The sequence below is a fragment of the Cataglyphis hispanica genome, chromosome 11, assembly GCF_021464435.1.
Source record: "Cataglyphis hispanica isolate Lineage 1 chromosome 11, ULB_Chis1_1.0, whole genome shotgun sequence".
Classification (NCBI taxonomy): domain Eukaryota; kingdom Metazoa; phylum Arthropoda; class Insecta; order Hymenoptera; family Formicidae; genus Cataglyphis; species Cataglyphis hispanica.
The window spans coordinates 4720062-4744896 of NC_065964.1; the positions used below are offsets into that span (position 1 = coordinate 4720062).

Below are 24835 nucleotides of genomic sequence, written 5' to 3' on the forward strand. Positions count from 1 at the left end.
GTTATTTCTAATCTTCGCGTACTATTTTATTTTAGAATAATTTAGAGTTATTTGAAATTTCGCTTTATTTAAGAGATTTAACTTTCTATATTAATATATATTTAAACTTTTGATAAATTTATATTACAAATATCTCTTGAAACATTCATTAAAAAAAAAATAAATAAAACAAAGAAAAAAGTTCATATTTTTACAAATAATCTGGTTTGGTGATGCTGGATAAAACAGTGCCTCGATTTCAAATTTCATGGACTTGGCAAAAGATGTCGTTACTTTGATATCAAAGCGATATAGAAATGTAAGAAATCGATAAAGTCGAAAATAAGTATTGTAACAATCGACAAGTTGACATTTTGAATTTCGATTAAATGGAAGCGCTTTTCGTGAAGTTTAATCGCGTTCAAAAATAAAAATAAAAAAACGTAATTAAAACTGCTAAATCAAAATCAAAAAATTAAAATGCACAAAAAGATAGAAATAATTCCATAATTGGCCAATATAAAGCTTTACTATTAATCATTACATGTGAAGCGCAAGTCTTATGTAATTAATTAAATTTTTAAATAAAATGTTATGTAATTTTATAAGATATTATGTAATCTTTCCATGTAAATAATTACTGAAACAACTTTATTTTATACTATTCGTAGTACAGCGAGTAATTTTACTTAATTATTGAATAAAAATCAATATCGAGTAACGCTAAATATTTTAATAAGATATATTGTTTCTCCTGATATTGTAAACGGTGAGATACACACAATTTGTTTTATTGGAAAAGTTTCTACATATTTCTCTATAAATTAACGTTGTTTCTCTCTATATATAAATAACTTGCATTAAGTGATATATACATATACCATATAATGCAATGTGCGATTTTATTTAATCCTGCTTTGTTTTCGTTAAATTTACAGTGATATTATGCGTAGCTCGCGTAACAAAAATCGCGTTGATTATTAGCAATCGCATTACGATATGGCCACTCGATAACCGAATAACGATAATATATGCAAAATATGCCTCCAACGGCACATTCACCCTAATTTAGACGCCGACCGATCTCAGGGCGCAAGGTGGTCAGACGGGATTCCCACCTGGGCTATTCTTGACCAGACCGGGCTAATATTGATGCCACGCGATTACTTCCAGTCCTGCTGTCGTATCCGTAAATATCTCTCATCGCGGTTTTTTCTCCCATTATTGTATCTCTTGATATTTTTGGATATCATCTCATCTCTTGGATACCATAATCTATTAATAAAGATCTCGATTATTTTTAGCTTTGTGGATTAGATCACACAGATCTCAAAATTCTGTTATCTTTGTAGATTTTCTGTTTTACAATTGTATTTTAGAATTTGTTATGTCGAGTTAAAATTTTCATAATATTCTTATGTCTTTGTTTCTATTTCTACTCTGTAGGTCATATTGTGACAAGATTTTATATTCCTCACGTTATATATATGAAAATAAAGGAAAATTGCACTAGCTCAGGTATAAAACAGTTAAAAATTTGAAATAAAGAATGGCCAATGAATGAACGACAGCAGATGACTGTGCAAATGCATGTCTTGAATAGAACAATTATAATATAAAAATAAAAACCAGATGTTACGATCGCGAAACGTGCGTCATCGCATAGTCGCATAAAAGTTTATTTTAAATTTATTTTTAATTTTTATGCAAAAAACAAACTATTGTTGTTTATTCATTGACAGATCTTTTGTCTCAAGTTTTTTAATACATGATGGTTTCCTTGGACTTTAAACGCGTACGTATTACAGGGAATTATAGGATATAGGAAACATCTATTGCTACAATTAACTATTGCTACATAGACAACTTTTTTTTTCATTTCAAGATATGGCAGCAATTCCTTCATCCATATTTCGTTCATCGGTCACAAGGTCGCTGTAACGGTATATTTTTTCTGAGTCCATCAACGCGTTAGAAAGATGAAAATTATCTATTTTAGGAGTATGTTTCAGTACATATTTGCGTTTAACGGTCATCTTTAAAAAGTATTTTTTTTTCTTTTCCGAATATTACGATAAAGACGCAACAAGCTCCGCGGTTTTTTATTCGGATATGAATTCGCACACGTCGGCGACGATGTTTCTGGCTACATTGATGTAGCCGAAGTTAGATTGTAAAAAAAACGCGGCATATCCGATTAATACCTTCTTACTCAAGAGCAATCACTCGAGAGACATCGAAAAGAAGAACCTTTACCGTAATCGATGCCGTCTTCTTTGTTCGCTGACTCGGATATTCCGCGGCAAAACCAGTTCTCGAGTTAGTGCTTTGCTTAGGCTTGGACGTGTACGTATGTCAGATCATGAAAGCCGTCGTCGTGCGAAAAGCGACCTACGATGGAAAACATTATGTTAATAATCGCACGTGGAAGGTTGCGAAGGTAGTGAAAGGTGCATGTTGCGCTCTAGCGCGCTATCGAGAGAGAGAGAGAGAGAGAGAAAAAAGAGAAATATAAGAAAATACCCCTTCGCGACATTTCGATTCAATCGCGAAAGCCGCGGAAAAACGCTGGTAAAAAAAAAAATAAAAATTGATAATTATATATCTTTTCAATTTCTTACCCATTTAAGAAAGGAAGATTGCTTTTTTTCATTATTTTATGCGAGATCATGTGATTTGAATATATTTTTCCCTCTTTCAATATTAATGAAAAACGAAAAGCTAGAAAGTAGATCTTGATATTGAAAAAAAAATGAAGTAATATAATTCCTTAATATGGCGTGTCTATATGTATAATAATAAGATCAATAAAATCGAATAAAATCTCTTGAACGATCGAGGAATCTTTTGGATCTTCGCTTCGTCCTGCTTTAGGTATTCCTTGGATTCAAGTTCCGTATAATAATAACTACGTGCGCGCAGGTAATCTTCGAGAACGGGCGAAGAAGTACGAAGAAGAAGAGAAAGAAAAGAGGAGAACTGTGGGATAAAAATAGCATGGTACAGTCGCAAAATAAAAACTAATGATGCGAACCTGCAGAATGACGATCCAGACTCGCCGAGCAAGGAGGGGATCGAAGAAGGAGAAGAAAGGTCGTTGCCTAAAAGGAAGATCAGGATTCACCGCCGAAGGAAGGCGAGCGGAGAAACTCCCTTATGCTATAGATTGCTCATAATTTGTAAAATAAAATATTGTTTATAATATACATTGATAGAATATATCATTAATTATTAGATAAAACCTAGAGAAAATCATTAACTGCAAATATAACAAGTTTTTGAGATATCATATTGAAATGGAAGAAGCGCAAACTCCCTTGAATAGAAACTTAATTTTTCATTTTCTCGCTTTCTCCATTAATCACGACTTGACAACTGTTAGAGAGTTATTATAATTATGTAGTAAATTTTATATACTTATAAGAATCATACCATCGTTCATTCGCAGTCTTCATTTTGTTCCTGATAATAGGAACGATGGATTTTAATTTAAAAAATGATTTATCCTAGATTTTTATTCCGAAAATGCGTAGCTTGCATATTGTTGAAGTACATTCGGCAAATATTCTCGGGATCCGATATTCTGTGCATAAAGTAATTTGTGATCTAATGTTCTTTGGAAGTTAGCAGGTACCGCGTAGCGCGATGGTGGGAGCCGAGCAAGCGGTGGTTGTGCGTGCAGCGGAAGAAATCTCCCACCCTCTCGGTGATCGCGCGCTGGATCACGCTACTCGACCTGTCTCCACCTTGTACTCTCTCCGCGGTATACCGGGAGCACCTCTGTGTGGTAGTTGAGTTAAAAGTCGGCATTGCCAGCCAACCAACCAGCCAGCTAGTCAGTCAGCTAGCTAGCCAGCCAGTCCACCAAGCAGTCAACTCGAAGAAAACAATTCTTACGTACGCACCGTACGTGGTGCACACACCGGTCTTATAATGGCGAGGCGCGGTGACCGTTTTGGTACGATAAAACTCGAGGGCAGCCTTCGGGTGTTCTTGCGCCGGTTCGAGAAGAGCTGAGGAAAAAAGAAGAGGGAGAGGAACGGGTTCTCCAGTGCCAGTGTGCAGTCTAGTCGAAGACACAGGATGATAGCGAACGTCCGGTGAGCATCCTGCTTCCCGTTGCCCTCCTGCCAAAGAAAGAAACAGAGAAAGAGAAAACGAACACCTTCGCGGGTGATTGAGCTTACCGCCACCTTCCTCCTTCCTGCACCACCGCGCGACAAGAAGAGATGCCGAAACGAGAGGAAATGTCTACCAGGTCAGTGCGCAATTATTGTTATTGTCTTCGGAGGAAAGCTGGTTGGTCGAATCATTGTTGATCAATCACTTTTAGATTGTGAGTTTTTTATATATTTCTTCTCTATAAAATATCGTTAATATCAAATTGATTTGATTAATTGTTAAGAAATCCTGGACCTTTAGATTCTCGTGCTACTGGATTGTCTATATTGAATTTGACTCTTGACTCTTCACAAGATTGTTTCAATGTAGAATCTGAAATATATATCAATTATTAATCTTGAGAATTATTTCAATGATTTAAACTCACATTATAAAGCACAAAAATAAAAATTAATTAAAATTAAAAAGAAATCATCTATTTCTTTTTTTTATGGATTATCATATTTCTCCATATCTGATATTCATTGTTTTGACTTATTTTACTTAAACAAAGTATTATATAAATCGATTTTTTCTTTTCTGCCAATTAAATATTGTTTAATTGAGATAGAAAGAGTATAATTTAATATATATTTTCTAAAACACACATCTGCTTTTTTTCGTGTAGTTATTTTGAAAATGTTCTAAGATCATAAAATATTTTTATTAGCAGACTTAGATTAAGAGAACCAAGCTTCCAAGAAAAGATTAACATACTAAGATATGATAATCTTAAATTCATCTAACATAATCTTTCTCAACATACTAAGATATGATGAGAAAGATTATGCTAGATAAATTTGATTGAAAAAAGAAGGCACAAAAAGAGGATGTTAGATTTGTTGACTAGTATCATTAGAGCATAGTAATCTTATGTATCGCGTGTCTCTCCTTATGTCATGCAATCTTGTATTTGCTTGATTTGTGGAATCTAGACAGAAACATATATATTCATAAATGTATGTGTTATATTTTATACAGATGACATATATTGTTGTAACGAAAGGAACTTTCGAAGAAATTATCTGAACCATTGCTTAAATTTTAGTTTAGCTAATTCTCTCCGCAATTGCAACATTGCAAAAGAATTGCAAAAGTTAAAGCAAAAAAACGCGAGAAAGAAGAAGAGCAAACTATTTGGTTTGTAGTAATGCTGCGAAACCAATTAATAGCTTTATTTAAGTGCATCGCGAATAACATGTAGCATACATCTTTAAACTTTGCCAAAAACAACAATTATTTAGAATCGAAATGTCACGCAGTTCTTTATATCTTTGTATGCTTAGCTGTTATATAAATAAAGTTTATATAATTATATCGATTTTTCTCAAAATGAGAATAGTCTGAAAATTCGTCTCTCGTTATTTTTTCTCCAATCAACAACAAAGCAGGAAGAATAAATGAGATGTGCAATCGTGATCGTTTATAAGGAATAGATACCGGTTAACATTCTCCGCTATGTGTGTGTATTTCACATCTATTCGTTATCTTCGTATCGAACCATGTTTCACCTTTCAGATTTTATTTACGAATATTATATTTATCGTAATGTTGCAAGGCGTTTGAACATTAATGAGTTGTTAGTTATTGCCCACGCTATGTTACGTACGCTACGATGACAGAGAGTCTTAAATTCACAGTAAGTATATAGATGCTTGGTTCAATATTTATACTTCTGAAACTCGTAAAATGATACCAAATAAAATTTAAATGTTAAATTATTTAATGTCATCATTAAATTAACGGTATATTTTTCCTGTGAATGAATACTGAGTTATACACAATATAAAGTATCTTGAGAGAATTTTTTACTGTGCTGTAATAATCACTGTTTATTGCTAAATAAGCAATTTACTTGTTAAATAATATTTTCCTTGCAACTATTTACATAAGAAAAGCTTGTAACTTTCCTTATTATAAAATCTAATATGCACAACATACACATACAGAATAGAACGTAATGCGTCATAAATAAACACAACTTTTCAATAATATATAAATTTTATAATGAATACATAAATAAATATCATCTTTATAAACATAAAAAAATATTCTATACTTGAAATCTTTTATTAATAATTTTCCATAGTAATTTGCAATAAAAATAATTAAAAAAATATGTTTATAATTGTTATGCAAACTCTAATCCCTCTATATATAATCTTTTTATATTACTTTTTATAAATAGAAATTATCAGTTTTTTATTAACGTCTCTTATTAAACATGCAATGATAAAGTATATGACAGAACCAAATACTCGACATAGTTTTGAATAGTTCTTCATTATTGAAGTTTCTCATTATCGATTTAAAACTTGAATAAATATTATCCAAGGCTACTAATATTTGATCTAACTAATTTGCTTAACAAACAAATTACACGCAAGCAAAACAAAAAATTAATTAGCGAGTTCCGATTTAGTAGACCTTTTTTTCTTTTTTTTTAATAGTATAGTGATTAAATGCTTTCCAGTTAATTTGATTAAGTGATATATATATATAGTATTGATACTCGATTGGAACATTCGGAAAGATTCTTCACAAGTTTTCCAACTATACATTTGACATAATTTCATGGCGACATTAATCTCTGAATGTAATGTATGTAATGATACATTCACATTTAAACTTCCGGTTTTAAGAATATATTAACAGAACCGATAATTTTTATTCACTTTGCGAAATAATGTACTTGACATAATCTCTTTGCGACATTAATCTCTAATACATGTAATGACCTTCACCTTTAAACTTCCGGCCTTTGTATTAGTAAAACCGGTATTTTTTTTCACTTTGCAATATGTATTTAAAAAAAATATTTTGCATAATCCGTCACTCTCTATGTATACACAAAATTATTAATTTTCTTTTATTAACGATATATAAACAAAAGGATCCGCCATTTTAATTTTGATATCTAAAATGTTATTTAAAGTAAAAATTCAAAAAATTTTGGGTTGATTCGTACCTTATTTGGCAGGCCATTATGTAACTCGTGGACCTTGTTCATCGCTGATGAGAATACCGAGAAAAATACGGGAAGAATCTTTGAATTTGAGCGATCAATCGCAAGGCCGATCAGCCCACGCACTTTGTTGTCGAACGGTGCGTTCAAGCTTTTTACGCATCCGTAGTAAATAGAATCATTCATAGTATCTAGGCGTGGTGCTTGCGAGCCATGTGTCTACTTGTTGCATAGTGTTAGCCGTGTAACCGTGTGGCCGATTACGGGACTTTTCTCACCGTTCGTTGCGTCGTACTACTGACGCCTCATCTCGGAATAAAAGATGCAAATGCAGATGACCCTCGCGGCGCCGAGATTGTGAGATTATCTCCTCGTTAAAAAAACTTAAAAAGATACATCATTAAATATTTTTAAATTTTATTGAAATATTTTAATACGTATTTTTGAAAAAATTTACAAGCTTTTAGCTATTCAATTGCAATCATGAAAAAAATGAAATTATTGAGTCAGCGTTATAGTTGAGCCAAAGCTATAGTTTGCTACATAAATTTAGTATTTATAATTGTCAGCAGATTTGTTGGCGCAGCAAGTTATATCTGAAAACACTTGTCACAAGTTTGCTTGTAAAACAAACTCAGTTTTCTTATTATCTTAGTAATTACGGAAAAAATGGAATTTTTAAGTTAACAAAACTATAATTTTCTACATAAATTTAGTATTTATAACTAAGCAGATTTGTTGGTGTAGCAAGGAAGTTATATCTAAAAGCAATTGTCAGCCTGCTCGTAAAACAAACTCAGTTTTGTTATCATCTTAGTAATATATAGAAAACTGAAAACATCTTGTGATACATATTCTACATTTTTAATAAAATATTGAGAAATCTAACGAACATTCAACGATCTGCTCTAAATTTATAATTTATCAAAATTTAACGAGTTTAGCGGAAGTTTAATAGAAACTTGACGAAAGAGTAATAGAATTCTAGCAAAAATTCCTCCGACATTAATTCGTATTGTTAGTCAAAATTATAGTTTATAAAGTTCTTAAAATTTGGATTAAAAATTAACATATTTGATAGAAATAATTATGAAATGAAAGAGAAAGGAAAATATTTGCAGTGAATACAATATTATTGGAAAAATGGTATTGTGGGTCGGGTGGCGAATCCGCACACACTGTCATTAATTAGTGTTTTTTGGTGAAATCCTATTAGATCTCCCTGTCAAACTTCCAGTATTTACAGTTACATTTACAGGCACTCTCGACAAAATTAATGGGCAGATATAAGACGTGACAAAAATCTAAAAGCTGCATAATTATCATATTAGCCACGTAATTCTAAATTAATAGCCGCGCGCCACGTGATTGTCGGATCGCGTGGTGAGTAACACACCGAGCATCCGTCAGGAACGGGTTGGCTCATGAATGCGACCGATTCGCGACAGAACATAATTTGCTCGTCATCGAGATGCTAATTAATACGACAAAGATCAAGTCGACACAAATCGAGTCGAGACGTCAATGTAAGAAACGCTAAGTATTTTATTTTTATCGTTTACTATATTTTCATGCCTGCATCGACACGTTAAACGCTGCAATGAGGACGCTCCATTTTAAAAGAGGATAAGAAAGAATTAGAATTGCTATTTGATTTATGATATAAAAAAAAACAATTCGATAAGGAGATCCAGTTCTCTTACTCTTTTAATTCCGAACGGTTTATTTTTCGTTATTTAACATATTTTAAACTTCAACTTTTAATTCCGAGGTCTCTTCCAAGGTAAAAGCTAACATGATGCTTGTTTTCTATTAAAACGAAGGATAGATACAGTAGTCTTATGAGAATCTTGTTTAACGACTTTCATCCTGTAGTTTCCGATGTGTGCAGTGTTCCGTGATGTATAAGCAATCGTGATATTATTATGAAAATCTTAAATATACTCTCTCTTTCATACGCTACTGAAATAGTTTCTCAACTATATATATTCCTCGCGTTTATAATTAGGAGAGAACAAATTGCAAATAATACTTCGAACTCGTCGCACGTAGGTACAGACGATAGTTTTTCCCCAACGCTTGCGAGTACGCGATCATGAATGGTAATGGGATACGTTTTACGTTACAATTCCAATGAACGCGTATTCCAATGAAAATTGCACGTGCGTATTCCCGGTGCGTGCGCAGGTGAACGCGTAAAATTATCGGTTGTACGCAACCGAGTGTGAAAAGAAAAATCCTTCGGAAAAAAAAAGATCTGTGATAGTGCAAACAAACGCGCCAAGAAAATTTACCTCTCATTCCGCAACTCAAACATCACAACATTAATTTTGTGATAAAAGAACACTAGAAAAATATGAGAAGAAAAAAATGAATGAAACTTTTTCACGAAATTGGCGTTTCGTGCAAAGATAATAGGATAATCCCGTAAAATCCGTTGAACGTCGTCGATTTCTCTATCGCGTCGTTATGAAACAGCGTAATCGCGCGTCAAGGATATCGCCGATGCTGAATCTATCCTTTTAATGCCGACAATAATACTAATCTTACCTTCGCGCAGAAAGTGTCTATTATAATCCACGCGTAACGACGCGATCCTTCAAATGTTCGCAGTCGAGAATTGCAGGGAACTTACACGCAGCCTCATTGCATCACGGTAGAAAAAAGCATGTCGACAAGAAAAAAGGCGAGAAAAACGAAAATGATCCCGCCGGACGGTGGATGGGGTTGGGTGGTGCTGTTTTCCGCCCTCCTCGTCAACTTCCTTATCCCGGGTACCGTCAAATCTTTCGGCGTGCTCTTTGTCGAGTTTCTACATGTCTTCAAAGCATCCTCCACGGCGGCCTCCTGGATGCCGGCGTTATGTTACTTTCTGTACAGTTCGTTAGGTAAATATAGCTCCGAAAGGATATCTTAATCATCAATTAAAGTCCTCTTGAAGTTTTAATTTTTTTTCTTCTAAGAGAGCATATAAGTCGATTGTATTCCGATTTGCAGTGTTCGATGTATCGAATAATTTTTTATAGCAACCTAAAAAAATTTATTAGATTAATATTTTAATAGTACATTTTTATCATTTAATGAATATTTTATAATCTCTAATTATAAATTGTATTATTTTTCTCGATAAGCTTCTAATTATTAAAAGGAAAATTTACAGAATTAAATTATTAAATAAAATTATCGCTATCGAGATAGAAATAAATATTATATAATGCATATTTCGCACAAAAGTATAAAATGTAAAATGTTTTTTGCAGGCCCTTTATCTAGTATTTTGTCGACCAAGTATTCTTATAGAACTGTGACTCTCATCGGGGGCACCTTCGCGGCCAGCGGGATGATGCTGAGCTACTTTGCCAATTCGGTTACTTATCTTTACGTCAGGTATGATGCTATTTGATTGACGTTTGAAGACACGACAAGTGAATAAACAAACACACGTAGCTATTAACGGTTCTAGTTTTAATATTAAGATTGTTTGTTTTAATATTGTTTTAATATTAACATGGTCGAGTATTGAGAAAAGAAATCAAGATGATTTAAGGTCTCCGCGATTTAAGTGCATAGATAATATAAAGTGCTGCATAAAACCTTTTTCTGAATGATAAGAATTTAGAGTTTCCATTTCATAGCATTTTTCACAGAGACTTAACAATCTTTCTATATGCAGTTATGGACTTATGGTCGGGATCGGTGCTGGATTATCATTTCCACCGACGGTTTATATCGTCACGCAGTACTTCGAGAGACTACGAGGTTTAGCGAACGGTTTATGCATTTCCGGCAGCGCGATTGGCACTATAGTACTACCGCCGTTACTGCAATATCTGCTGGACTGCTTCGGATACAGGTAATTTACTGGAAAAAGAAAATTAAATATACTCTCGATAATAATTATTTAAGAATAAAGATATAAAGGGGCAATAAATATTAGAAGGATAAATGTGAATTATTCAGATGTGTTCCTCTCCGCCCTGGTTCGAGAACAAGATATCTATTCTACGCTCCCACACACACAAAAGACTTTATGCACAATTCCAACTGCTTTCGATGGGGCGGAAAGTAGACGTGCTTTGAAGCGGTTCGAGAATACATACGCCGAAGCGGCTTGGGAAGCAAGCACAAAAATTTTTCACAAATCTTCGCCGAAATCTTCGTTTCAAGAAAGGTCTCGCAATTTGGAGCCTCAATCTGAAATTTTTAATTTTTGCTATTTTCTACGCGTTTAATACGAACGATAAAAGTTGCATGCTAGACTAGATATTCACACATAATATTACGATATAAATATTATAATCTTAAACTGAATTGCTTTTGCTTTCCAGCTATAAATATTTTCACATCAGTAAATTATCGTATAATAAATAAATAAGTTATTTATGTAAATGCGTGTGTGAGACAAAATCTTCTTAATTATCGATTTTACAGAGAATACATAAGATAAATTCTATCTTTTTTAATATGATACATATATTCTTTGAAATATTGCAAATGTAACTGCATAAATAATATCTCAGAGTATAATGGCACTAACAGAATTTTTTTTTTATTTTTTTATTCACTATTGAAGAAAAAGTAATCAAAGCATAAAATAAAAATTTAAAAATAAATATACGATTGTATATTATACGATTGTATATCATATATAATTTGGTCATTTTTATATTGTAAAATAATATTAATAAAAATAAAAATTAGACATTTTAAATGACAATTGTAAATAAACTATTTTTTTTAAACCGTTAAAAATTTATATTAATTATTTGATGTAACTAAAAAGTGAAAATTATAACAGAAGAATTATTTGTACGATAATTTTTCTGTTATAATTTTCACTTTTTAGTCACATCAAATAATTAATATAAATTTTTAATTAAAATGCAGCATTTCTTAAGTAAGTATATATCTTACTTAAATTAGGTCTTTCTTGTCATATTTCAGAGGAGCGGTACTCATTATGGGCGGAATAACGTTGAACACGCTAGTCTGCGGCTTGCTTTACCATCCAGTTGAACAGCATATGAAAATCATATATCTAGACGAAGGCATTGATAATGAAGCACTGACTCTCGATGAATCTATCGATGGAAAACAAATGCTGGCTGAAAAAACAAGAAATGATTTAAAATATGATTCGAATCTTCAAATTGCTTACAATAATGAGAAGCTCTCGGATCTTTCGCATAATGTGGTGCTGGAGTCACCTAATGAAAAAGCGTCGTATGATTCTGAGAAGAACGATCGGAGAACCAACACAATTCTTAGATTACGATCCGATGTCTCTAATGAGGATATGATTTCTCGAACGCGGAATGAGATTTCGCAAGAGAATATTGCGAACGAAATTTGCTTGACAACCTGTCCGAGTCTCACGAAGAAAGATAAGGACGGTTTGGATGATACGCAGAATTTACCGCGACGAGACAGCGCTATTGTCGAAGACTGCAAACTGCAATTCGATTCTTCGAAAATCACGGACAATTCTAAGGATAATGATAATAAGAAATGTGCGGAAGAATCTAAACAGGATGATGCGCACTCAAAATCCGCGAAAACATCGATGGAGAAGCTCGATAAGTCCGAGAAGATGCGTTTTTTCGACCTAAGCGTGCTGAAGGATCCTATTTATTTGGTGATTCTAATCTCCAACACCACATCGGCCATTAGTAATACAAATTTTATGATATTGTTGCCGTCTTATGCGATCGCCGAAGGTTTCGACAAGCATTCATCGGCTCTGCTCCTGTCGATAGTTTCGGCGTTGGATCTAGTTGGCAGGATCAGCGGTGCGTCTCTGTCCGACATCGACTTTGTCCCGAAATATTATTACTTCGTGGGCGGACTTGGCACCAGCGGTATCGCCCTAGCGTTGCTACCTATGGCGACGAGTTATGGCATGCTATCCTTCTTCTGCGGTCTCTTCGGCCTATCTTCGGGCATGTATATCGGTATCACGACGGTAATTCTGGCGGATATGTTGGGAACCGAGAAGCTCAGCTCGTCTTATGGAATATCGTTGTTCGTTAATGGTGTTCTGCAACTCGTCGGGCCGCCCGTTTGCGGAGTTATCTTCGAGAATGTGCTCTCGTATAAACCCATCTTTCTAGCCTTCGGAATCATCTTGATTCTGGGCACCGCGCTCTGGGCAGCGGTACCGATCATTAAGAGAAATAGTAAAAAGGATCTAGAAGCAATGTAAAGTTTTACCGATGTTTCGATCAAGGTCTTGATGAGTCGAAATAAGCGAACGTATCATAAAAAACTTTTTTCGACTACAATCACACGAGAATCTTTTTAGAATTTAATAGTCTGAAAGAAATTCTTAGATACATGAAACAACGAATGTTTGAATTCGTTGCATCTAGCAAATTTGATATATATATTTCTTGCAATATATATTCTATGAGGAGAATCTTTGGAAAAATTCTCATATGACGTATTAAGTTTGATATTGATGAATCTCCCCTTTCATGTGTATATAATTATTTGCACAATAGATATTTATCACCACAAATATAGTGCGATTCATGCCATTATTACTTAAGATTATTTGATGAAAACTAATGTAATGAAGGCTTGCATAAACTGAATAACTACAAACTGCTAAAAATTGTGCAGACACAATTTTTATATTCTATTCAATTATATGTTGCTCGAAATAAAATAAATTTTATCTCTAAAAGAATGATATATTTTTATATTAAATATTATTCTATTTTTCCAAAAAATCGCGATTATTAAATTGGCATGATATATAAAATTACAATATGTAGAGATGCTCTAAAATCTTTTAGAGTATACATGTATCTCTTCTTTTCACATCTTCTGGTTTCTACAAGCCTCTTCTACATATACATCAAGCAATTGTTGTTTGACCATTTATAGCCTTACATAAGTTTAGTATTGTTGAAAGTAATGTACTGCCAGTAACAAAATAATATCATTAACTGAATTATCTATAAATTTATTTTAGAATGAAGAGATACGAAACATATCAGGAGTTGGCGTAGATAGAAACATATGTATATATGTTGTAAGAGTTCTTCGTTAGACAACTTCGTGCCAAAGCGATCAGGAAAGTTTCTAGTAGTTTAAACCGCGATAACATTTAGTCAGACAACTGTCAATTATAAATCATATGAATATTCGATTATACTAAACGTTGAATAGTTAAGATATATACCTAACAATATAATACAACCATAACTAATGTAGTTATAGACTATGTGGGGCCATAACATAACTTATATATGGTTTAATACCTAAATAGATAGACTGAAATACTTTCTCTTCTTTTTTCTTCACAAAGATCTTATCTGTGGCAAAGACTTCATTAATTGGACTTTAAAAGCTTTAAATATAACTTGAAATCTGTGAAACATTTTTCATTCTATGATTTCTAGACATCCTTTACTTAATATAATATCCAGATCCATTCTGCATCTAACAAATATTTTTTCATATTACAATCCATCAGTGTTCCTGAAATGACAAGGAATTGAAAATTTCAGCAAAAAAATGCTGAATGTATAGTGTAACGTAACTTCTATTACAATAGTGACTAGTATAGAAAAATAGTATAAAGAATGCTAACTTTTGACAGGAATAAATTTTTTTTTAATATTCTTTTTTTTCTTAACGACAAAACACATTTACTTTGCAAATATATCTATCACTTGTGTATTTCAATCAGCGATGATGATTTTTATTCGCGTATATAGATTAACGTTAATGTAGATTAATTGAAAAGTATTGAGGCAAAAATAATAGTTAAAAATAAAAAAGCCTGTAATTATTTCTATAAAAGATGTCAATGCAAGAGAGACAAGAAAATATGTTAAATGAGATAAAGAAAAAAATAACAAAGAGAAAGAGAAAGAAGAGAATTTAATAAGTAATAAATACCTTTTCTTTCTAATTTAGTTTTATTGTAATCCACTTAGTTTTAAGACTTTTCTGACACAAGTTTTGCGTATATCGAATGCGAATATAGCGACTCGAAGAAAACTAAGAATGAGAACAATGGAATGAAATATTTCTTATAAATAATCTTCTTCAAAATTTCGGCAATGCTGAGATTAATTATGTAGAACTGTAAAGCCATGTATGCAAAATATATTTCTGTACATGTATGTGCGTGTCTTTTGCTCAATTCTCTCTTGTTTGATTTGTTGAAGATAATACATATCCCCTCCGACTATACTAATTGTACAATTAATTAATACTATATGTATTTTTCTAACATTCCTAGTTCTTTACTTCAGCTTTATTTACATGCATTATGTACTTTTTTAAATTGCTCAAAAGTATATATGCTGTAATGTGGGATAAGTAAATAACAAACTATATATATATATATATATATATATATATATATATATATATGTATATATATATATACATATATATATATATATATATATATATACATATATATATAACAAAAGATATGCTTCCCACAAACAGCAATATTTTGTAAACTTGAAATGTTTTTGTAGTAAAAATTTGATTGCATGCCATATTTTGGATGTTTTCTCTCCTTAATGTTAAATATTTAAATGTTTTAAATATAAATTCAAAATCATCATGTCAAAATTATTTGAAATCGATAACAAGATCACAATTAGATGAATATTATAAACAATCGATGCAAAATATTGGACAAATACAAGAATTGATTTGTAGTCAATTCCTTTTGTTGTATAATGAATGTGGCAAGCATATGACTTTTTGATAATGTTTTAAATAGAAAGCACTTTTCAAACCTCAAAATCTCCTCGTTAATTTTGTGCAATGTTTAATGGAGACAAAGAAAAAACAAATTGGCAAGTAGAGATTATGTACCAAGCGTAAGAAATATTGGCAGATTACGAAGTTGTAGTGTCTCTTCTTCCTGTGAAGGAAACAATGGAACGAATGCCTTTCACGGAAGTCTGAAATGTAAAAAATAAAGTAGCTTTTGTTAACTTTATTATTATTTAAATAATAATTATATTGTTATTATTTAAATAATAATAAATTCCAAATCATCTCAACATAAAGGAACTTCAAAATCATCTCAACCAAAGGAAAACTATGCAACCAACCTTTTTCTTGGATCCGTTAAGAAAGTCTTTATACATTTCCGAACGTAAATATCTCGAGTAACTATCGCTCTTCATCAGATGATATACATGTGCCTAAAAAATAATAATATAGCAGAAATTATATATAAAATAACTTAGATAAATTCTATTTACTCAAATAGTCTACTTGAAATTAAATATAAAAAGTTATTGTTCAATTGCAATTTTCATAATTAATTCGCCAAAAACTGATTATAATCATCTAACATTTATCTTAAACAATTTGTTTCAAATAATTCTACATCTTATTTTATAGATAAATAAAGATATATGTCTAACAATTTTTCTAAATTTCGATCTCTTAAACATGTTTCGCCTCTTCTCATTTCTCTATATATGAAATAATAGAATTAAATTCATACCGCAGCAACATCGAAACACCATTGATCCGCTTTTTCGAGATTCTTTTTTGTTATTTCGTAAGACCGAGAATCGACATTGATTGGACAACTGGCGTCCGTGTCCAAAAATTCGTGCCATATTTCTTCGACTTTAGTCTGGACATCTTTCTGTGGTAAAGTTTTCAATTCTTGAACGGTCTCCCAAAATCTGCACATATCATAAATGATCTCGTCTCCCTGATGCAAATTCAATATTCGTTGAATGAATGAACGTAGATAGCATAAATTTCTCGAAATGAAATAATGATGTTTAGAGATGACGAAAAAACGCACGCGGGGATTAATATACGTACTTGAGATTCTCGCCGCTAAATTCTTTATCTAAAAAGCGTATAAATTGTTCTCTACCGACAGGATCTCGCAGGAGTTCTTGAAGACTGAACGCCCATCTCTTTACTCTTCTTGTAGATATTTCTTTCCTACATATCCAAAAAAATAAACATATACATATATCATTTTATAGAAATTCGAATACAAAAAATTTCTTTTTCTACATCATGATAATATATGTACGCTAATTTTTCCTGCTCCCACATTTCCGGACTATCAGATATCCATGGATTTGTTAACTCGGGTTGAGTGAAAAAGGGATCGTATTCCATGTACTGCTCAAAGTATCCGATCAAACTAAAAATATCATATGTATTGATTAGCCTATAAGTGCACATATGTGTTTAACAAAGCTTAAATAAATATAATATTGCATCATTAAAAGATACAAATAAAATGCAAGAAAAAAATCTCTTTTACTTTCTCTTTCTTAGAAAACAATAGAATTAAAATTTGATTTAATTTTGATAAACATTAATACACATAAATATATCATTAAAAAAGAAAAAAGAAGTCTTTTGATTTACTTTATTAAATTAGATAATTCTTATCGACGTACGCTTCTGCAACTTTCGAAACTTTGATGACCGTTCTGTCTAGTCTGTCTTTCAGAGTCTCAATTTGCCTCTGCAAAAATTCTATCGATGATGTTGCATTCGATTCCGTAGACGGCGATATTTTGCCACCTGCAATGCCCAGTTGCAAATGCTTACTTGGTTGTACAACAGATTTATAACTGCGACAAGCCTTCTTAATATCCAGTTCTGTAGTATTTACACATCCAGGCTGTAAAATGTAATTTGATATAGAAATGTTAAAAATCGTAATTTATCCACAGTTCAAAATATACAAATAAGAATTACCAATGGCCGATGTACATCCCAGAAGGCTCTTTCTTGGCTATCCAAGACCTTTCTTTCTAATTTGTCCCTCTTCTTGTCAACTTTACTCTGCGCTTCTGCTTGCATAAAAATAAATTCCCACTTTCGCGAAAACATCTTTTGTAATCTAGCTAAGTTCTCCGCCTCATAGTCCGCCAACTCCAATCGCGTTTTGTTCTGCATTGTCCTTTTGCATAAATAGACAGCTGTAACAATTAACATAGTATGCATCAACGAATGTATCAAAATACAACACTAAACTAATAATATATATATATATATATATATATATATATATATATATATATATACATACAAGAAGAGAAATAGATACAAATATAAAATAGTAACATCAATAATGTACAATAACTATACTATGTTTTGAAACTCATTTCCATTGCTAGTGGAGAATTACTTGCGTGTACGATATATGATCAAATAACAGATAAATTATACTCTTTAACAATAATATTAATGTTTTTATACCATAATCAGTGTTTTCAGGTTCCCAACAATTTGATGGCCAAAAATAGGGCGTTTGAAACCTGTAGAATGTATTATCATTCTTTACGGTAAGGCAGTGGTCGTCGATAGGAAAGAAATATCCGTGGGATGCCATAAGATGAGCCACGTGAAGAGCTTCTGTGAGTTAACATACGCGAATCATTATTATATATTTTAAATTATATTTCCTATAAATCACAAATAGGCTAAGATTTAGCAAATAGTTTTACCTTGATCATCTATATCCATGTTTTTCATCATCCATGCTATAAGATCTGTACCTGAAATAACCCCAAATATATAATTTGTTTAATCTTATTCATTAAAAGATTCTTTCGGCTTCAATTTGTGCCATTAAAGATTTGTATGAGAAAATATTATTTTCATATATATCCCTTTTTATATATACATTTTCTACATATTTATATACTACTTAAAAAATTATATTTATAAATTATAAAACATAATCGTTTCTATTTTCACCTGTGAAAACAGAAGGTGTCTTTGTCATAAAAGTCTTGACTGTCTTCACAGGGACACCAGTAAATTCGTCTAACATTTTTTCCACAATCGACTCCATCTAGAAAGAATTGTATGTGTATAAAATGTGTATAAATTGCATGTATGTGTATAAAATATTATTTTATATAAAATAACAAATACTTGATAATTTGTTGAAACAACAAATATTTTTTATATTTTATTGATGAGATTTTTTAATCAAATAATAATATAAAAACAATATTATTATATTATGTTTTAAAAATCGAAAAATTCTCATCTTAAAACAGTAATATTAAAAAGTATGAATGAATAAAACAATATATCAGATAAAAATAATTTGGAATAATCTTAAAATTATAGAAATTAATTAAGCCTATTCCTAAAGAATAAATCTATATCACGTTAAGATTAAAGAGAAATTCCGCTTGATGAAGTTTTTTTTTATCGTCTTTTGATATTAAATTCTTTGAATTTACTTTCTTATTTATCTCTTGCATCTAGCTACTATATATTTATAGTACATTCTATATACATGCTGTTACCTTCTTGTAGACAAGGTAATTAGGGGTGTCTTCGGCGCAAGAGGCAGTGACGTTGTAGGTGGGGGTGTTGGGCGATAAATCCGGAGACTCGTTCATACGAACGTCCTCATTCTTTTTATCCGATTTTTCGACATGCTCGGATGTCTTTTTGCCGCTACTGCTACTGCTGCTACCCTTCTCCACTGGTTTTCGGCGGCAAGCCGATTTTTCGGAGTTCATAGTTACCATATCCACCCTACGAGATACAACGTTCCCATACAATTGAATATAAAGAGATGAAAGAGAGAAAGGAAGAAAAACACAGCGTTTCAATATAAAGCAAATAAAATATCATTAATTAAAGCGTAATCATCGATGTAGTAATCGATCAAGTTCGATTTTACGTAAAAATAAAATTCAGAATAAATTAAAAAAAAAAAAAAGATTCTAAATTAACTTATTGAAATATATCATTTTACATTAAATCTGACGTATTTCTTTTTATTTTCTCTTGCAAATTTAATAACTAAGAGTATTTATATTTGAAATTAACATTATACATCAAACATGGCCTTATATTATCGCACACTATGTTTAGCGGATAATAATGCAAAATACCGCAGTTTTCTTAAGATATAGATCTCGATACCTTTGCGCAATTTTTCTCGCGTGAGCAAAGTTTTTGCAACATCGATCTGACGGCTAATTATTTATACAATTATGATACAGAAAATGTGTTCCAGAGCCTTAACAAATTATTTTTTATTTATATATATTTCTCGACTTTAATTTAAAGAAGCAATTTTTTTAAATAAAAATATCGAAGAGTCGGCAATTTTTAAGTTGCCACTCAATGTTGGCCAAAATTGACATACGAGATGATATTCTATATTTATCCTTTCTAGCTACCCCTTCTCCATGAATACTTGTCTTTCTGTCCGCTCGGAAGGGGGATAGCGGTAGGATATTGTCTCTCATCAGTCAATCTTGGATAGCATTGAATAAAGATACAAAGGAAAAACAAAAAAGCTAAATTACGCACCAATTCCGCACTCTGACGCTCTCATCGTTATAAATCGCAATTATTAATAAAATAAAAACATCCGAGAAATCGATACTCCGCTTCTAAATACAGACCTACCTCAATTGTAACACCTTGACCCACCGATCCGTTCTCAAATCGCGCGAAATTCACGCGCTGTCTAGCGCGAGATTTATCGATGCGATCCCCATTGTATGCATAAGCGCTGTAAATTCGCGCAATGTGCTTCTCTGTCGAAATTCGTCCTCTTCTCGATGAGTACAATGATGATCGATGACAGTATTAGCGAGTTTACAGCATCCAACTTGGAAGTGTCACGCGTGCAATCCTTCCACCATGCGTCACAACACAAGCATTCTTCTCGGAGAATAGCAAACTATCTTCATAGTTGCATTTAGGAATCACAAAATCTCCTATACTCTCTTTAACCGAGTGTTTTCCAAACGTCCAAATTCATCTCTGTTTGCACTTGGAGAAAAGATGACGCGAGGACGAGGAACGGGCGCGAAACGATCGTCCGGATACTCGGAGAATGACAACACAAAAGAGCAGTCACATTTACTATTCGATGTGCACACTCGCACCTCCCGATGGCTCGCGTGTTGACCCGAGTGAAGATCAGGTCAAGATAGCTGGGGGTGGAAGCGTGCGCGCGCCTTCACGATTTACGCAGCGGTTTGTGTTTCCTAAGAGGTGCGCACGTTAAATTGACAGAGCCTCATGTTGAGGCTGCAAGTGCGCAGGTTTCGAATGTCGCTTAGTGTTATCGAAAGCCGAAGATGAAGATCGAAATCCTATCGTCGAGCGATGGCGGGTAACAGAATCGATAAATAAAAAGACGCGGCTGCGCCGAAACAAAGCACTCTTCTAATATTACGCGACCTGTTGAAGTTCTCGAGTTTTACCTTCTCTATTCAAAGAAATTCATATTATTATACTCTAAAAATAAAAATATACATAAAACAAGAGCAATAATTAATAACTTTTTCAATGGAATAATTTTTATCTACATTTAATTAAGGGATGCAGTACCTACATTGACAAAGATTTTACTTTCCCCCACATACGCAAAAGATTAAATACAATATCTCATATTAAGATGCACAATTTATTAGCAGCAAATAATTCATAATTTCTTTCTTCTCGAAAAACGTTTCTGACAAAACGTTTGTACATTTTTTACTATATTCCATTATTATTATCGATCCTTAATCTCGTTTATCTAATTTAGCCGTCGATTGATCTTTCTGAAACACGGAACGGCACAAGATAAATATAACATTCATGTTCAATATAATATATAATATAATAATCCATAAGTATATGCATTAATTAAGACACACTGGAACAAGCAAGATTATTATACAAAAACAAATAAATTAAATTATTTAGTAAATTGTAAAAATAAGGACAGAAATTGGAACAGACACACTACATTTGCTTTTAACAGAGTCAACCTCTTCATGCATCAGTATTGTGATTTACCAAAGGTGCAGATGATGTTTCAACTATCGATTCAGAGAGTTCCTTGGTGTTATAATATGTTACATGGTGGACATCTTTTGCTTTATCTTGCTCGAGACTTGCAAATGCTAATAATAGCAATTTTTTTAAAAGAAAGTACTTATAATAATATTTGATGATACATCAGCATTGTCTGACAATATACTCTTATCTCCCATTTTATTTCATTAATAAAAAATAACTTTAAATTTTTTATCAGGGAGAAATTGATATATTGTATTAAACTTGAACAATGCTGCGATTGAATTCTGATAAATCTAAATGTATTAAAAGATTGTTTTAAATAAAAATTCAAATAAAAAATCTAGGTATTTCTTAAACCAAGATTTCGCGGGATCGATAGTATTTTAATGATTAGCAATTGAAAATGAAGCAGATTTTAACAGAAATTTTCTATAACATTTTCAAGGATAAGAATTACATCAGGTAATTAAGGTGTAAGGGAGGGACGATGCAATATGGAAATTTCTTTGTTGCATCATACCTCCTTGTTACTACTTAAAGATGTATATGCGTTCTGTGCAAAACTACCAACAGTGGTAGCCACTGCTGAACCTGTGACAATTGTTAAATCTACAAATTCTGAAAAAGATGCCGGTATTTTGAATTTTGGCAACTCCGGCATTGTGATTTCCAGCTGTCGGTTGTCACCCGGCTTGACTGAAATTATTTATAATAAAATATAAACCGTCGATACATCTGTTTTTACAAATCATTTTTTTTTTTATCGACAGTCATTATAATTTATTATGATTCGGTCATTTTGTGTGCAAAATGTTTTATATGTTTCTCCTTTGATTCTTTGAAAATTGATGATCTTATATAATGTATGTATTTCTTGTTCATTCAAAAATAATCTATTAAAAATATTGTAATGTTTTTATTACCACCGTAAACAAAATTGTAGCCGACACTTATATAGTGTTTTGCCGAGTTAAGTCCCTCTCCCGCCTTTTTAGGATAACATATAGCTGCCGTTGCGAGAGCACCTGTACTACAGTATACCAATCGCTTAAATGTACGTCCTCGAAGTCCAAGCACTAATCCAGCCAATCCACCAATAGCAATGGCACCCATTCGTGGCATAACATTACTTTCCGCACGAAGATAATCCAAAAGAGCTATAAAGAAATAATACTATGTTAGTTATAAATAACAAATAATTCTATATAACATATGTTTTAAATGTATGCATCTTGATACTAACATCTGCTGTGCTCCACACTAGTGTCAACGGTATCAGAGATCACATCAGAATAATGCTGATACTCTGACACAACCGTTTGAACAGACTTACGAATTTTGGATATGTTCCGTTCCAATGGTCCAGATGGTGCACAATCTATGCTGTTATATAATATTATGATACAGTTTATACAATATAAAAAGACAATACAAGTAAAACATTTGTTTTATCATAAAATTAAAATCTTTCTTAATTGTAAGTCTCTTGCCTGTGCAAATATAATAACTATGTGTGTTGGAATTACTTGTGCTTTACCATGGGCTCTGTTTAGAGTAATCGTCTTCAAAGGGATAAATTGGTAGATCGGATGGTCGAATTAGTTTCTTGATTCCTGGCTCGCTATTGTAAGGTGACATTTTGCTTTCTGATGGATTTGCTGATTGTACCACAGGTATCGCACATAACCCGCACGGCATCAAAATTTTCTTGAAAAACTTGACATACAAATATCAAAGTGGCTTATATTTAATATATTATATTAAATATATATGCATGTGCGCGATATAAGATATCTCGATGATTTGTACAGTTACATAATTACCATTATTTCTCGAGCGCGAAAATTTCTTATATGAATTATCTATTCCATTTTTTACGCCTCGTTGTAATACATTGTGCAAAAATTCATGAATTTTCATAAACTTAACCAATTTTGCAATTCAACATATTAGCAGAAAAGGCAGACAAATATAAGATAACTCACAAACGCAATATATTGAGATGCAGTCATATATCCGACATCACTCAGCATCCAACACTCAATAATTCTGATAGTACAATAGAATTTTATTGCGTATACTATTTTATATATATATATATATATATATATATATATATATATATATATATATATATATATATATAAAAGAAATTGATTTCAGAATTCACTCTGAATAATATTATTTTATACTTACTTTTTAGAAATATATCTGCCTTGTGTCATAAAAATATGTATATATTTCTCAAAGATAAAAAATATTTTAAAAACTACCGCGCGAAAAAGGATCCGTTATCTGCAAACATTTTACAAATAAAAAAAACAAAAAAAGTATGATTTTCTTTTTGTCAAACTAACCGTATCGCAGAATTATGAAAATTATTGATAACTAAAAATTTCGAAATATAAAGAATTATCAAAAAAGACATTAATCCCTTACATATATATATATATATATATATATATATATATATATATTAATCGAAAGTCACATGTTTATAAATAAGATAATTCATAAAAGTATATTTTTATTTCAAATCACACATTAAGCAAAAATTTTAAAAGTTATATAAATTTACATTCGATTTGACAATTCTTGAATCTAAGAAAAATCCTTTCCGTTATTCTAATTCATACTTTAATACCAGTTCTGCCCAGCTCTACCAAAGTACCGGGTTGATAATCGTCGCAACGGTGCACGGGTTCTCGACAAGTTATATCTCTACCGAACACATTTCCGACAGTAGATTCCAAAATTTTGTGTACAACATTATTCATATCCGTATTTTTCAGAAATATAAAATCTCAATTATTTGAGACATGAAACTCGATGAAATGCTGAAAGTCAAATGTCGCGTCGATTGTTTGCATTATGTCATCTGTATATTAAAATTTTGTATACCCTCTTGCCTTTTACTTTTTAATTATACAA

At 31.9% G+C, this 24835-nt stretch overlaps 3 protein-coding genes and 1 long non-coding RNA gene across 11 annotated transcripts; 1 reads left to right on the plus strand and 3 right to left on the minus strand.

The window, feature by feature from the left end:
- Positions 1 to 714: 714 nt before the first annotated feature.
- Positions 715 to 3509, minus strand: LOC126852867 (uncharacterized). Its single transcript, XR_007687885.1, has 3 exons — positions 3412 to 3509; positions 2236 to 2370; positions 715 to 1254 (listed from the first exon to the last, which is right to left on the minus strand). It is a non-coding gene; the product is annotated as an uncharacterized LOC126852867 (long non-coding RNA).
- A 94-nt stretch (positions 3510 to 3603) lies between these two features.
- Positions 3604 to 15240, plus strand: LOC126852859 (monocarboxylate transporter 5-like). Its single transcript, XM_050598106.1, has 5 exons — positions 3604 to 4237; positions 9719 to 9993; positions 10366 to 10492; positions 10779 to 10958; positions 12050 to 15240. Exons 1-5 carry the CDS (start codon positions 4209 to 4211, stop codon positions 13305 to 13307), a joined length of 1869 nt encoding a protein of 622 aa, XP_050454063.1. The 5' UTR covers positions 3604 to 4208; the 3' UTR covers positions 13308 to 15240.
- LOC126852861 (regulator of G-protein signaling 7) lies at positions 14467 to 21582 on the minus strand. 6 transcript variants are annotated; one of them, XR_007687883.1, is made up of 13 exons: positions 21453 to 21582; positions 19396 to 21326; positions 18833 to 18929; positions 18580 to 18630; positions 18332 to 18487; positions 17828 to 18051; positions 17524 to 17750; positions 17148 to 17261; positions 16928 to 17053; positions 16596 to 16782; positions 16195 to 16287; positions 15874 to 16041; positions 15288 to 15423 (listed from the first exon to the last, which is right to left on the minus strand). XR_007687883.1 is itself a non-coding variant. In XM_050598111.1 (11 exons), the coding sequence occupies exons 1-11, from the start codon at positions 19621 to 19623 to the stop codon at positions 15976 to 15978; spliced, it is 1569 nt and encodes a 522-aa protein (XP_050454068.1). In that variant the 5' UTR covers positions 19624 to 21373; the 3' UTR covers positions 15463 to 15975. The 6 variants fall into 6 exon arrangements, 2 of the variants coding, with proteins under 2 accessions (XP_050454068.1, XP_050454069.1); XR_007687882.1 differs by having other exon boundaries at positions 19396 to 21355; positions 21453 to 21547; XR_007687881.1 differs by lacking the exon at positions 21453 to 21582 and having other exon boundaries at positions 19396 to 19630; positions 20516 to 21373.
- Positions 21506 to 24834, minus strand: LOC126852862 (MICOS complex subunit MIC27). 3 transcript variants are annotated; one of them, XM_050598116.1, is made up of 6 exons: positions 24541 to 24834; positions 23442 to 23620; positions 23148 to 23287; positions 22828 to 23061; positions 22425 to 22600; positions 21506 to 21663 (listed from the first exon to the last, which is right to left on the minus strand). In XM_050598116.1, exons 1-6 carry the CDS (start codon positions 24679 to 24681, stop codon positions 21625 to 21627), a joined length of 909 nt encoding a protein of 302 aa, XP_050454073.1. In that variant the 5' UTR covers positions 24682 to 24834; the 3' UTR covers positions 21506 to 21624. The 3 variants fall into 3 exon arrangements, with proteins under 3 accessions (XP_050454073.1, XP_050454072.1, XP_050454071.1); XM_050598115.1 differs by lacking the exon at positions 24541 to 24834 and adding an exon at positions 23728 to 23959; XM_050598114.1 differs by lacking the exon at positions 24541 to 24834 and adding an exon at positions 23890 to 23948.
- Between the last annotated feature and the right edge of the window lies 1 nt (position 24835).

Excerpts from the sequence above, each read along its gene's own strand:
- LOC126852859 (XM_050598106.1), top strand. The coding sequence starts at position 4,209 with ATGCCGAAACGAGAGGAAATGTCTACCAG. Across the intron at positions 4,238-9,718 it reads CGAGAGGAAATGTCTACCAG|TCGAGAATTGCAGGGAACTT; the intron begins GTCAGTGCGCAA and ends AAATGTTCGCAG. Across the intron at positions 10,959-12,049 it reads CTGGACTGCTTCGGATACAG|AGGAGCGGTACTCATTATGG; the intron begins GTAATTTACTGG and ends GTCATATTTCAG.
- LOC126852861 (XM_050598111.1), bottom strand. The coding sequence starts at position 19,623 with ATGGTAACTATGAACTCCGAAAAATCGGCTTGCCGCCGAAAACCAGTG. Across the intron at positions 17,751-17,827 it reads GGGATGTACATCGGCCATTG|CCTGGATGTGTAAATACTAC; the intron begins GTAATTCTTATT and ends TACATTTTACAG. Across the intron at positions 16,783-16,927 it reads TTTAGCGGCGAGAATCTCAA|ATTTTGGGAGACCGTTCAAG; the intron begins GTACGTATATTA and ends TGATATGTGCAG.
- LOC126852862 (XM_050598116.1), bottom strand. The coding sequence starts at position 24,681 with ATGAATAATGTTGTACACAAAATTTTGGAATCTACTGTCGGAAATGTG. Across the intron at positions 23,062-23,147 it reads TAGTGTGGAGCACAGCAGAT|CTCTTTTGGATTATCTTCGT; the intron begins GTTAGTATCAAG and ends ATTTCTTTATAG. Across the intron at positions 22,601-22,827 it reads CTACAATTTTGTTTACGGTG|TCAAGCCGGGTGACAACCGA; the intron begins GTAATAAAAACA and ends AAATAATTTCAG.